Genomic DNA, 13567 nt, shown 5'->3' on the forward strand with positions numbered 1-13567 from the left:
CTGAAAGGACTCTGGGAAAGCCAGAAAGCAGAATGAAAGCCTGCATTGTGTGTGTGCGTGCGTGTGCGCGCGGGCACGCAAGGGGGACCTGGCTTTAGAAGGAAAAGATTGGGTTACTAAATGGGATGTTGGAGATGAAAATTGCATACAACACACTTTTAGTTTAATTTCCCAGTGGAACTCTAGCAGCATGCTTCTAGATAAGAATGTCAGTGTTGATTGATAATAATAGTAGGTGATGATAAAGTGTTTGCTACACTCACCTGAGAGCAGGCCTTATCAGAGACCTTGGTTAACCCTTAATGTGTGTCTGGCACTGCTTAGCTCTGCACAACACCATCTTGACAGGGTTTCAAGGGTTTTGTACAAAAGTATTCAAATCGAAACTGTTACATAGGTGTTTTTTCCCACTTCTGGCAAGTACAGCACAGTACTGGTTAATTGCTCCTGCCAAACTGTGGCTTCTATTTTGGGGAATTAACAAAGGGAAAGCAGGCTTAATAAATCAACAGCGAAGTCAGAAGTTCAGGACAATTTGTCTTGGGAACAAAGTCTTCCCTAGAGCTACAAGCATTCAAAGGGACTTCTAGTATTCACGGGATCATTAAAGATATACCTGAGACCAGATAAATATTTGATGATTTTGCAAAGCACTAGGATTTCTTTCAGTTTTTCTTCTGCTGACATTCCAACCCCCCCCCCACCCGCATGGGGTCTAGACTTTGTAAATGAAGGAAGGCTCCCAAGCCAGCACTGGTGCAGGAAACATCCAAGGTTACACGAGGGTTTGTGGATGTGTACGGCCGTGTGTGTGTGTGTGTGTGTGTGTGTGTGTGTGTGTGTGTGTGTGAGCGCACGCGCCTGCGTGCTGGGTGATGGGGGCAGGGTGGAGCTGGGAAGAGATGAGGTTTACGAAGCTGCCACCTACAGGCGTCTTCCTGCAGTGTGTATATAAGGCCAGGCGGCAGCCCCGGAGCTCACAGTGTCTACAAACTGCCCAGCAGTCAGGGAGCCAAGGTGCACACAGTGCTCCCAGCAGCCAGCCAGGCGAGCCGCAGGTGAGGAAATGGTGCCGTTCTGGGGAGTCGGGGCAGCGGGGCAGACAGGCGCCTGCTCTGGAGGGAGGAGGGCTCTTCCAGAGCCCTTTCGGAATCGGTTGCCGAGATGGGGACCATGCAGGCTCCACGCTGCGTGCCTGCTGATGTGGGGACGGAGCTGCGCTGCAGAAAGTGAACTTTCCTTCAGTCACGGGTGGAAGGAGGTTTCTGTGCGCATTGGTTGGGTTTGGGAAGCTGATGTTTCTGTGCCCCTGTGGCTTGTGAAGTGCCTTGAAGCAGGGGAACTTTGCAAAGAGTGAAGCTCTGTCCGGCTTGCCCAGCACTGGCATATGGCATAGGTTGGCACTACTGCTTATTCGTCCCCCTTTATGGTTGTCAGTCAGAGAGGGGGTAGAACTGGCTGTGAATACGGTAATTCTGGAAAGATGTACACTGGGTTGAGAGGTATCCTTAAATGGACCTGAAAGTGGGGCTGAGCCTTTGTGAATCCACAATGTATTTGAACTCAATTCTTTGAGGGATTACGGGGTCCTGTGCTCCGGAAGCGATGCTCGTGAATGTTAAAGACAGCCCTGTTCCTTCTGTCCTGCTTCACCCTTGCTAATCTAATTTGAGTATTTACTCCTCTCTCAGAAAGTCTTTAGTCCAACTTTAATTGGAAAAACAAAAGCAGGCACCAAAAGTCTAGTGTTTTATCATTTAAATCTACTGGTCAGGCAAAGTGTGAGGTCACTGGGTTTTGCTAGCATGTGTGAAAAGCCTACGTGGTGGAGAATGAAACCTCAGAGTGAGGTCAGGGGTGGGTGGTTAGCCAAGTCTCCTGCCTGCTTCTAGGGAGAATAAGAGTTTTAAAAGGCAGACTGGCTCTCTCTCTCTCTTTTTCTCTCCCCTCTTTCTCTTTCTTTCCATTCATTTGCTCACTACAGGATTATTATTATTTTTTTTCAAAGTGTGAGGAGGCCTGGGCCAGTGACATATCTGAAACTTGGGTCTGCAAAGCCCAGGTTAGTAACTTTTCTCTCAGAATGCAGACGCTGTCTTTGTGAGCCTTTATTCAGTCCAGGAAAATGTGCAGCTTGCACGGGCAGAGCGGAAAGGAGAGTGGGGCCCTAGTTTCTCCACCTGGCTTTTTGCAAGTCACGTCTTTTTCCCTTGTGAGTTTGAGCTTGTCCCAGCTGGAAAGCCCTCCTGGAGCTTGGAGCTACACTAGGGAGCACCCAGCTTGGAACCAGTTCCTTACTTCCCCAGTTTCTGCCATAAGCACATGAATGCTGCACGCAGCCTCCAGGAGGCAGGCAGGGGCAGAGAAAGCTGCAAGGAGAGGTGTGACAAGAGGGGAAAGTGGGCTGTTGCTGCCCCTCTGCATTTCTTAAAGGGTATGCATTGCAGTCGTAATTTTTTTTTTAAAGTTCCAAAAATTTCCAAGGCAGCATGCTTGTGCTTAACTGAGTCAGGACTTTAGAGGTGAGCTTATCCTGTATTAAGAGCCAGTCCTTAGAGAGTTGAGAAGGTATTAGGATTTCTAATCAGGCTCAGAATGGGCCAAGGATAGGCTTTCTGGATGAAGAAAAAAAAAAAAAAAGAAGGAAAAAAAAGAAAGAAAAAGAAAACACAAAACCTTTCAGTCAGAACAGTGGCTTTTTGGTTGATGGTTTGGGGCAGAGGGCTCCTGCTTCCAGTCCACATCTGAGGGTCACTGGAGCCACTCAGACCTGAAGCCAAAGGGTAGCCACTGCCTTGTAAACCTTAGGCACAGCGAGGAATAGGCGGGACAATGGCTCAAAGAGGTCAGATCTTTGGATTTTTCTCAGAAGTTTTGTAGAACCTGAATGGAATTTGGGCCTGAAGGCATTTGTACTTTTAAATCTAGCAACCAAGGGACCCTTAAGGATGGGCACAGTGTCTTCAAATGTCTGGCTTGTTGCCTGGCGTGTTGGCAAAAGCCTGTAATCCCAGTACTTGGAAGGTTGACACAGGGGGATTGCCATGAGTTCAAGAATAGCCTGAGGTATTTTGCAAGACCTGTCTGAAAAAAGTAAACACACACACACACACACACACACACACACACACACACACACACACACACAATGCCTTATACTTGGAATGTGCTTGTTTAGGTAAATCTGATAGAGGAAACAAAGCCAGTGGCAGAACAAATGTTTTCAAAGGCCAAGGAAGAAAGCTGTCACTGGGGCCACTTACCTTCTGTTCTAGTGAAAGCAGGCAGCCAGAGAAGTCAACCAAGAGCGATGTGGACAGGCGGGCAGGGGTGTCCCTGATTACCAACACTTGGTGATTTTCTGTGGGGAATATTTCATAAGAATCTACTCATTTAAAAATCATTTAAAAAATAGGAAAAGTTAAAGTGGCTCTCCCCTCCACACCCCCCCCCCCATTACTGTTACTTAGGGAAGTGTCTGTGACTAGGGACTGCATGACTATGGGGTGACAGTGTGACTGTCCCAGTGGGTTGGAAGGGGACTGTGTTTTGTTATGGTGCTCACAGGGCGCAGGGAGGGCCAGAGCCTATCTCAGGTGTCCTTGAACCTCTGCTGACAGAGGAGTAGATAAAGGGCGCGTGGGCAGCGTAGGAGTCTGCAAGTGAAGGCTGTTTCAGTGAGACAGCAGGCCTCTATTGCTGTCACCTGTGCCTCTGGGTGGGTTTGGTCTCAGGTTTGTAGAGAGAGTCTAAGCTTGTGTGACCTGGTCGTGGGAACTCTGGTGTGGCCTCCTGCTGCCTCATCCTGGTGCAGAGCTGCTGGGAACAAGAGCTTTGATTACACTCTGCCAGCCCAGACGGCCGCTTTGTGACATGGAGATTTCCAGACCTGCTCCGTGGGCAGCTGAGCACAATGGCCCAGATCGGGTTTCTGGACGGGGTATTCATTCGGTGCCTATGTCCTTACAGTGCGGGGGGGGGGTCACATGCGTCGGTGGGAAGTGTGCCCAACAACCCTGGGAATAGGTGGCTTGTTATTAGAATGAGGGTGTGGATTTTTTCTGTCTATATTTATTATTTTTTGAGTTCTTGAACAATTCACGGCATCTCCTTACTTGAATAGAGTCACTAGGGTCATAGGGAGTATGCAGTCAAGACGGCATTGTTTCCTATTTGCTAGTGCTGGGGAACGGTGTCCCTTTCTGAGCTCAGGACTAGTGGATGGCCGCAGAGAGAGCACCCTGGGCACATGCCGCCCAGAGATTCTTGGGGGTCTCAAGTAGATTTAATAAGGCATTTTGGTGTGTAGCAGCAGCCACTGCCTCCACGACATAGTACCTCACCGGTCTGTCGAGGTGGCTAGACTTGGTGGTACATTCTGTGTAAACCATCCCAGCCAAGTGGAAAAGGAACCCCAGGTACACTGCTGAGCCTGGTCCCACTGGCTGAGGGGCGGACAAACAGCAGCATGTGGGGAGCGCTTTCCTCCCTCCCTCATGTCCTCGCTTCACCTGGCCTGTTTCTGGAGGTGCATGGTCAGCTCTTCTTGGCTTGGGCAACACCGACCTGCTCCAGGAAGTTCCGTGTAGGACACAGGCTACAAGTTGCAGAAAACTACTAGAGGAAGTAGAGGTGGGGAGGTCTGGACAGGCCCAGAGGGCCCCTGGTTTCTAAGGTAGTTCTAGGGGCCCCAGGGTCAGGCCCATGTTATCTTATCTCACTTCTGTGGAGCAGGGAGGCATTCCTCTAGGGGACCTACCAGTTGCTAGCACCCCACTGCCTGGGTGCCCCCTTGCTGGAACACCTCCCATCTTCAAAACCTCCTCTGTCCCGAAGCCATAGCCTTGCTCCAAACCTGTCTTAGTCCTGCATAGACAGGCCAAAGCGTGATCTCTTTGCCCATGGACCAAGGCCTGACTCTGACCTCCAGCTCTCTGTTATGCAGACGGCCTCTGCCAGTGACTCACCTCCCAGGAAGGGTCTCTGGGACATTCCTGGGCTATTCCTGGCTTATCCTCATCTCCTGAAGCCACTCCCGACTCTGCTTCCTGCTGAAGGCACCTTCTACCTTGCTCATTCATGGGAGGGTGACCACTGACTCCTTAGGTAAAATGAAGGGGTCTTAGAAGGGGTGACGATCATCTTCACTTCCCTCAGAGCAGAACCCAAAAGAAAAGGCCTGCAAATGTCACTGGGAAATCTCCTTAGATGTTCACTTCTAGTGCTGATCGGGACACTGGCCTTACTGGAGCGTGAGTGGCTGCGATTCATCTACGATGCGTCAGCCCACTGTGCTGGAGTGGTTGAAGAAAGATGACTGAGACAGGGTAGGGAGAGTGGGCTTGAGCAGGAAGGAGTAGAGCGGGCTACAACATGGGTGGCACAGTGGGTACATAGCTTATGGAAGGCAAAGGTCGAAGAGACAAGGGCCAGGAGACTAGCCCTCCCGAGTGCAGAGGGCCAGCACAAGCCTGATGAAGCTTTGGTGTCCCTTAGTCAGCTACGTGGGCTAGCTTGTCAGTCTCTGGAAGGAATGAGCTGGGGTATGGCATGTGGACTCATGCTGACACCCCAAGGAGACTGTGAAGCTGGAGACTTCTCCCATCCAAGTACTAACCAGGCCTGAGCCTGCTTAGCTTCTGAGATTCGAAAAGGTCGGGCATGTTCAGGGTGATACGGCCATAGACTAAAGTTGGAGAGCTCTAATTTCGGGCACGTTCTCCTGGGGAGCTCAGGCATGCCCTCTGGATGTGGCTGGATACCTCAGGCTGTTTGCTTGTAGGTGTCCCCTGGGGGACATTCAGTAAATGAATAATAAACTTCAGAAGCAAGAGGTGCACTTCTCGAAAAGTCCTAATTGACAAAGAAAGAGGGACTTTTGCACCATCAGGACTGCCAGGGGCAGATGAACACTGAGCACACGGGCCGAAGGCAAGGCTGGAGGGAGGGGTACTGTGTTATGGCACACACACCCTTTGTGGGCACTGGGCACACTCTGACAGAGTGATTGGGACAAGATCAGTGAGACAAGAGTCTGTGTGAGGAAGTCTCTGCTGGAAGTCACAGCAGGAGCTTACTGTATTGTTCTGGGTCGTTCCTCCCACTGTTAAAACTTACATAATATTTTTTAAAGGTAGGGTCTCACTGTAGCCCAGGTTGACCTGGCACTTATTCTGCAGTCCCAGGCTGGCCTTGAACTCACTGTAATCCGTCTACCTCTGCCTTTGGAGTGCTGGGATTTCAGGCATGCACCACCATGCCTGGCAAAATTTTCAGCATCACATTTCAAATTATTCAGCTATTTCTGGAGTAAAAATGATGAGGCTCCTCATATTACTATGTCCTGTTCTCCTTGCCCAGGGTTACTTCTGTTGGGGATCTTTGTCTACATCTTCACACTCATATATTTGCATAAAAATACTCATAATTTTGCCTTTTCTCCCACATCAATGGGACTAGGCTGTGAGGACATACATATAAATACTCATAATTTTGCCTTTTCTCCCACATCAATGGGACTAGGCTGTGAGGATGTACATCTGCTCACTGCTTTTCTGTTGTGTCATTAACATCCCTTGTTCCTAAAAGCAGCTCTCCCCTCTCCTTACAATAGTATCATAAATAATCTGATCTTTGGACACGCCATTCTTTATTGAACTAGACCTCCATTGTGCGACATTGATGCTGCCTTCCACTTTCTATTAGTAAATGACCACTGAATGAACACCTGGTATGTGTGTTTGAGGAACATACCAAGAAAAGTAGATTGAACTTGTAAAAACTGCAGGGCTGGAAACATCCTTTATCCCGAGCCCCGGCTCCTCTTCATGCACCTTACCTGCGATGTCTTACACTCTTGGTGTCTAAAGAGGGTTGAGTGTGGACACTGAGGCCACGGACGGGAGGCAGTTTGCAGGTTTCACTCCATAGCCCTTCACCTCTGGCCTCGAACTGACAGGAAAGGAAGAAAGGTTGATTCTAGCAGCAGGCTATTGATTGAGGGAGATGGGGAAGGCTCCTTCAGGCTCCCTGGTTATCAGCCCTCCCTGCTGCCAGCATAAACACATGTGTTCTGCTGGCCCCGAGGGACACTGAGTCTGGACACGAGGTGCCATCCGGATCTGTGTGGAAAGCCACAGGCGGTGTGGACTCTCCAGGAATCCCCTGTGCTGTGAGGAGGGAGCAGAGGCATGAAGGGCACTGGGAGTTAAGTAGAGTCCCTTCTTGCCCACCTGCCGCCATTGTAAGATTTCACTAGGGGCTTCCAAGGAGCCTGGTGGGTGTCCCTCAGCTTGCCGTCATGCTTTCATTCATGCCAGGGACTCAGCTTCACTCTGAGGAAGTTTCTTTGATCCAGTTGGGGATGGATACAGCTGGAGAAGGGTGTTCATTGAGGATATCCCTACCCATCTGGACACCCTGCACACAGGCTTTGACTGAAGATCACGGTCCATGTGACATGCAACTCCCACTTTGTGTAGGTGAACAACTGTGCTCGACATATCTCTTCTCTGGTCATAGCCCTGCTTATTTCTAAAACTTAATGCATGAAAAATACTCAATCAAAGAAGACTAGACTGTAAGGAGGTACTTTTTAGCTTTTTATTTTATTTTGTTGTTTTAGTTGCCCACTTGGCTTGTGGAAAGTCTGCTTCCTGTCTGTCTATCTGTCTGTCTGTCTGGTCTCCTTTCTCTTGGGGGAATTACTGACTGTGCTCCATCCTGGAGCCTCCTGTAGCATGGAAAAGGCATCCCATAAGGTCCCAGGGGAGGGTGGGTGGTCACTGTGACTCTCCAGGTCCATCAAGTAGCTGGGGTACATGCTGCCAACTGTCCTGCTGACTGGTGATCAGTGGCCAGTGTTTGGTGTCACTGATGTGACCAGTGATCACAGGGCCAACAGAAGCTGCCAACTTCACCCCTTCCCTTCCCTTGAGTGGCGGGCAGTACCAGCTTTTGCACCCTTGCCATAGTGGGGATGGAGCACGCAGGAGGGTGTGGCTGAGGTCCTGTGGAGGGGTCCATGTGCCTCTCTCAGCAATAATGTTGTGATTCTGGTGTCAAGTGTCACAAAACCCAGGTTCTGTGCCCAGAGGGCAGAGGTAGAAACAAAAAAGGACTAAATTGGGGCTCCTGAGTCCTTCCCACTGTCCACGGCTGCTCTGGGATCTGAGGGTACCATACGCTAACAGACCACAGGAGTACCAGGAAGTAGGTTTCATGGGGGCAGTGGATAAGACAGGAGGAACCTTCTCATTCCTTTGCATGTCCTGCATGGACCATCCTCGATCAAGGCTGGGCACTGGGGGTCAAGGCAGAGAGGTCAGGGCCAGGAAATGCCTTCTGGTGTGAAGAGACCCTTGAGGCAGGTTTGGGACCCAAGTTCAGGCCGTCCAGGCTCTTGGGCAGTTCTTTCGTTTGGATCCCAGGCTTTATATCTGTGACTACTGAGGCCATGGTTTGTGCCAATGGGAACAGGAAAGGGGCTAGAGTCACTCTAGTCAAGCAGTGTCCTGTGCAGTCCCCTCTGTTGTCTGGCTTGGGGCCGTGACTCCCCTCTATCCAAGCTCTGTGGCTTTGCAGCAGCTCTGGGGCCGGGCGAGGCAGGGGAGAAGTTGCTCTTCAAGCATGCGTATTTAAGTAGACTGGGGAGTAAAGGTGTTGGGGTCACGCAGGACAGCTGACAGAGTTTTCACCTCAGAGTCACGGCTCCAGTAGAAATAGCAGTTCCACGCGGCTTGAGGCCAGGGGGGCGAGTCACAGAGCCCCATCTTCTGGAAGCGCCCTTGGCAGCTCTAATGGCAGGTTTCCTTTCACAGTCCTTGGAGCTGTTCTGAGATAGGGCCAATGGCTCCTGAGTTGAGTTTGTCCTCCCCTCCATCTTGCTCCTTCCGTGGGTCCCCTTCTGTGCTCCTATGTTGGGTTTCACAAGCCGGTGCATGTGGGGTCTGAGGGCCACCATCTGGGGTGATTCTGAAGACTGCCAGTCTCCGAGGAGTCTCAGGGTGAGGAGTGGAGGGGGCTGCCGTAGGAGGTCAGGTTGTCTCTCAGTAGCCAAGGCTAAAGGTGGGTTGGGTCATCAGGAAGGAAACTGTTGAGTACTGACACCCACAGAAAAGAGCACCCAGATCTGAACACGGTTTCCATTGACTTGGGTTGAGGTCGCTGGTGTATTACTTCTTGTGGGGGAGGGGTGTCTGTCTGGGGACAATCCTGGTGGCAGCAGAGGGTGTCTTCAGGTTTGCAGAATGCCCCTCACTTTGTCCTGAAGAGAAAACACTTGGACTAGCCTTCCTGTGAGCTCCTGACCTCCCTCCACCACGCTGGGAGGCCTCAGCAGCGCCAGCCCGTTTTCAGCGTGGAAGTTAGGCGAGGTCATGCTTTGTGGAAGGGGAAGGCTGACCGCTTCCAGCTGGAGAGTGCAGTGTGCTGGCCTCTTGGCGGGGGATGAGGGTGAAATGTCACGGAGCGCCTGCAATGTCCCAGATTCTACCAGGCTCTTCAGTCCTGGGGCAGTTCTGAGTGGGTGCTGCTGTCCTGGGGCAGCTGACACAGGCAGTTAAGTAACGAGTCTCGAGTTAAACACTAATGAGAGAAGAGCCACAACTCTAACCCGGGACTGTCTGATCTTGGAACCAGTGGTTTCTCATACTCTTGGTGTGGCTACCTGGGCACTGACCCAGTGATCATTGTCCTCTGGCAATTCTCATGTGCAACCTGAAGTCCATCTTAGGTGAACTTGGCAAATAAGCTTAGCTAGGTCAGCCATCACCTGACCGTTTGCCTCACCCTGTTGCTGCAATCATGCAGTGTTTTCTTAAATGTTTTTTTTTAATTGAAAACTTCCATAATTATAAATAATATCCCATGTTAATTCCCTCCCTACCCCCCCCACTTTCCCTTTTAAAACTCCACTCTTCATCATATGCCCTCCCCCCTCAACCAGTCTCTCTTTTATTTTTATGTCATGATCTTTTCCTCCTATTATGATGGTCTTGCGTAGGCAGTGTCAGGGGCTGTGAGGTCATGGGTATCCAGGCCATTTTGTGTCTGGAGGAGCATGTTGTAAGGAGTCCTACCCTTGCTTTGGCTCTTACATTCTTTCCGCCATCTTTTCCGCAATGGACCCTGAGCCTTGGAAACTGTGATAGAGGTATTTCAGTGCTGAGCACTCCTCTGCCACTTCTCAGCACCATGGTGCCTCCTGAGTCATCCCAAGGTCACCATGCAGTGTGTTTTGATGGTGAATATAGCCAACCCAGAACATGGACAGATAGAAAGTAGAAGACAGCTCCCAGTTGCTCCCACTGGGTCTTGGGGAAATCACTCTGGATACTGTGCTACCTATGGCCAGAGTCTCACCTGATGTGACATGGTGACAGCTAAGGGTGTTGGCTGTAGTTAGGTCAGTGGGGACAGAGTCATGAACCTTCCAGAGAAGCAGCATGTGTCTTCTGTGCATTGGGTCTTGGCATATGTTGCTCTTGGGGCAGTTAATAAGGAATAGACATTCAAGCAAAGGCCCCAAACTGAAGACAGCTGGCTGGCTGGTTACCCTCAGTCAAAAACTCACAGCAAACCAGGAGTCTGTAGGTGTAGGGCATGGTCAGATGGCAGGGCATCCCACATCCTCCGGCCGTGTTTCTAGTTGCCTTCATGACTGGCAGCTGAGGGCAGCCAAGGACCCAGGTTTGTACACGAATGTTGCCCGAAAGGTAAAAAGCACACAGTCACGTTTTAAATGCAAATTTGGAAGGCGGCTTGAAATGCTTTTATTAAGATGCCAAAACACTTGTGAACCTCTTGTCAGGGACAGATCAACCCTGCCATTCTTGGGGGTATGTCAATAAAAATGGCTCTATTGTCCCCCACTGAGTCCAGGCAGGCCGTCAGCATTGCTGTGGCCAGGGCCCCTCTGCCTGACATTTCTTTGGCCCCTGTACCATGTTGATTTCACACCCTGGGCACAGCCAAGCCGATGTCTGGATAACATAGCCATAAAGAGATGCAGGAAACAAACACTCCCTCTCTCTCCTCTTGGAGCACCATGTGGCTTTCGATGGTGTGCTTGACTTTGCTTGAACAGCCTGGGACAGTTGTTTTCTTTTCTCCTGCCTTTCTGAAGGCCCCACAGAGGTAAAGTGAAACAGCTGAGCAGTGTCAGGGCCAGGGAGGAGCCTTTGGACAGAAACCTGAGGCCTTCTGAACAAAGCGATCCTGCTTCTCCAGCTCTCCCGTTTGCTCTCTTTGCTGCAGGCCGTGTGATCGTCCCTCTGCACCATGGACGTACATCTCTTTGACTACGCGGAGCCAGGGAACTACTCCGATATCCACTGGCCCTGCAACAGCAGTGACTGCATTGTCGTGGACACCGTGCAGTGCCCCGCCATGCCCAACAAGAGTGTCTTGCTGTACACGCTCTCTTTCGTCTACATCTTCATCTTCGTGATCGGCATGATCGCCAACTCCGTGGTGGTCTGGGTGAACATCCAGGCCAAGACCACGGGCTACGACACACACTGCTACATCCTGAACCTGGCTGTCGCTGACCTGTGCGTGGTCATCACCATCCCCGTCTGGGTGGTCAGCCTCGTGCAGCATAACCAGTGGCCCATGGGCGAGCTCACGTGCAAGGTCACGCACCTCATCTTCTCCATCAACCTCTTCGGCAGTATCTTCTTCCTCACGTGCATGAGTGTGGACCGGTACCTGTCCCTCACCTACTTCCCCAACACGTCCAGCTGCAAGAAGAAGATGGTGCGCCGTGCGGTCTGTGTCCTCGTGTGGCTGCTGGCCTTTGGTGTGTCCCTGCCGGACACCTACTACCTAAAGACTGTCACGTCCGCTTCCAACAATGAGACCTACTGCAGGTCCTTCTACCCCGAGCACAGCGTCAAGGAGTGGCTGATAGGCATGGAGCTGGTCTCGGTCATCTTGGGCTTTGCCGTCCCTTTCTCCGTCATTGCCGTCTTCTACTTCCTGCTCGCCAGGGCCATCTCGGCTTCCGGCGACCAAGAGAAGCACAGCAGCCGGAAGATCATCTTCTCCTACGTGGTGGTCTTCCTGGTATGCTGGCTGCCGTACCACGCCGTGGTGCTTCTGGACCTCTGCTCCATCCTGCACTACATCCCGTTCACCTGCCAGCTGGAGAACGCCCTCTTCACGGCGCTGCACGTCACGCAGTGCCTGTCCCTGGTGCACTGCTGTGTCAACCCCGTGCTCTACAGCTTCATCAACCGCAACTACAGGTACGAGCTGATGAAGGCCTTCATCTTCAAGTACTCGGCCAAAACAGGCCTGACCAAGCTCATCGACGCCTCCAGAGTGTCAGAGACCGAGTACTCGGCACTGGAGCAGAGCACCAAGTGACCTGCCCCGCGGAGCGTGGGACCGTGTGCTTGCTGTTGTCAGTGGGGCACTGAGCCCCGTGGTTCCTAGAGGAAAGCAAAGTCACTTCAGGCCTTGATGCTTCAGGGCCATGAAGAGGAGGAGGTAAGCCGCTATGGTGGCTGTCGCCTGGCCTCCTACTTTGACCGTGCGTGTCAGGCAGGACTGTGTGTCACGGCCACCTTCCAGACAGGCGTTCCTGGACATCTGTACAATAGAACCTTTTGTGATTGCTGAGTTTTTTATATGGTGACCTGTATTTAAGTTTTAAGACTTTATTTTCTCAATATTGGTGTACCTTATAAATGTATTTGAAAGCTAAATATATTTTAAATATTGTATGGGAGGTTATAAAGTTGATGCGTTCAGATTGTTGTAGGCATAAGATTAGCTTGACTACACATGGCATTGTTAGCTGATTTGGAATTATATATATATATAAATATATAAATATATATAAATATATGCCAGGCTTGGCTGAAATGTTTTATTTACAGTAGTTTTATTTCTGTGTGGGTTTTTGTACCAGCAGAAATTATGGAACGAAAACTGCTCTGTAATGCAGTTTGTGACGTGAATAGTATTGTAAAGTTACTTTTGAAACAAAACTGTTCCCAGCCGCAACTCCATGAACAAAGGGAATAGAGATTTCTCTCGATTTGTAAGTTATTTTTTTAAATAAAGATTTTTGTTTCCTAACGCTGCACCTGTGCCTCAGTTTTAGAAGTGTGATTGGCATGCAGATGATGTACATGCTACTATCATGATACATGTGTCTTTCACAGGAAGGTGGAATCTGTTTACTGCAAGAGGCCTCACATAGAGCCAAACCTGGGCTAGTGTAACAGAATGGTGCATAGAAATTCAAGCACATTGAGTAACACTGGTTTTATTCTTTAAAAGTGTTTTCAGGGGCTGGAGAGATAGATGGCTTAGTGGTTAAGGTGCATGCTTGCGAAGCCTAAGGACCCAGGCTTGATTCTCCAGGTCCCACATAAGCCAGATGCACAGGGTGGCGCATGCGTCTGGAGTTTGTTTGCAGTGGCTAGAGGCCCTGGCTCTCCCATTCTCTCTCTCTCTCTCTCTCTCTCTCTCTCTCTCTCTCTCTCTCTCTCTTTCTCTTCCTCCCTCCCTCTCTCTGTCTCAAATAACTAAATAAAAAAAATCTTTAAAAAATTGT

At 50.4% G+C, this 13567-nt stretch overlaps 1 protein-coding gene across 1 annotated transcript; it reads left to right on the forward strand.

The window, feature by feature from the left end:
- The first annotated feature begins 963 nt into the window (after positions 1 to 963).
- Ackr3 (atypical chemokine receptor 3) lies at positions 964 to 13086 on the forward strand. Its single transcript, XM_004662273.2, has 2 exons — positions 964 to 1058; positions 11257 to 13086. The coding sequence occupies exon 2, from the start codon at positions 11281 to 11283 to the stop codon at positions 12367 to 12369; it is 1089 nt and encodes a 362-aa protein (XP_004662330.1). The 5' UTR covers positions 964 to 1058; positions 11257 to 11280; the 3' UTR covers positions 12370 to 13086.
- The last annotated feature ends 481 nt before the right edge of the window (positions 13087 to 13567 follow it).

The sequence above is a fragment of the Jaculus jaculus genome, chromosome 4 (assembly GCF_020740685.1).
Source record: "Jaculus jaculus isolate mJacJac1 chromosome 4, mJacJac1.mat.Y.cur, whole genome shotgun sequence".
NCBI classification, from domain to species: Eukaryota; Metazoa; Chordata; class Mammalia; order Rodentia; family Dipodidae; genus Jaculus; species Jaculus jaculus.

Bases quoted from the DNA above. Each gene is read 5' to 3' on its own strand.
- Ackr3 (XM_004662273.2), top strand. From the start codon at position 11,281: ATGGACGTACATCTCTTTGACTACGCGGAGCCAGGGAACTACTCCGAT.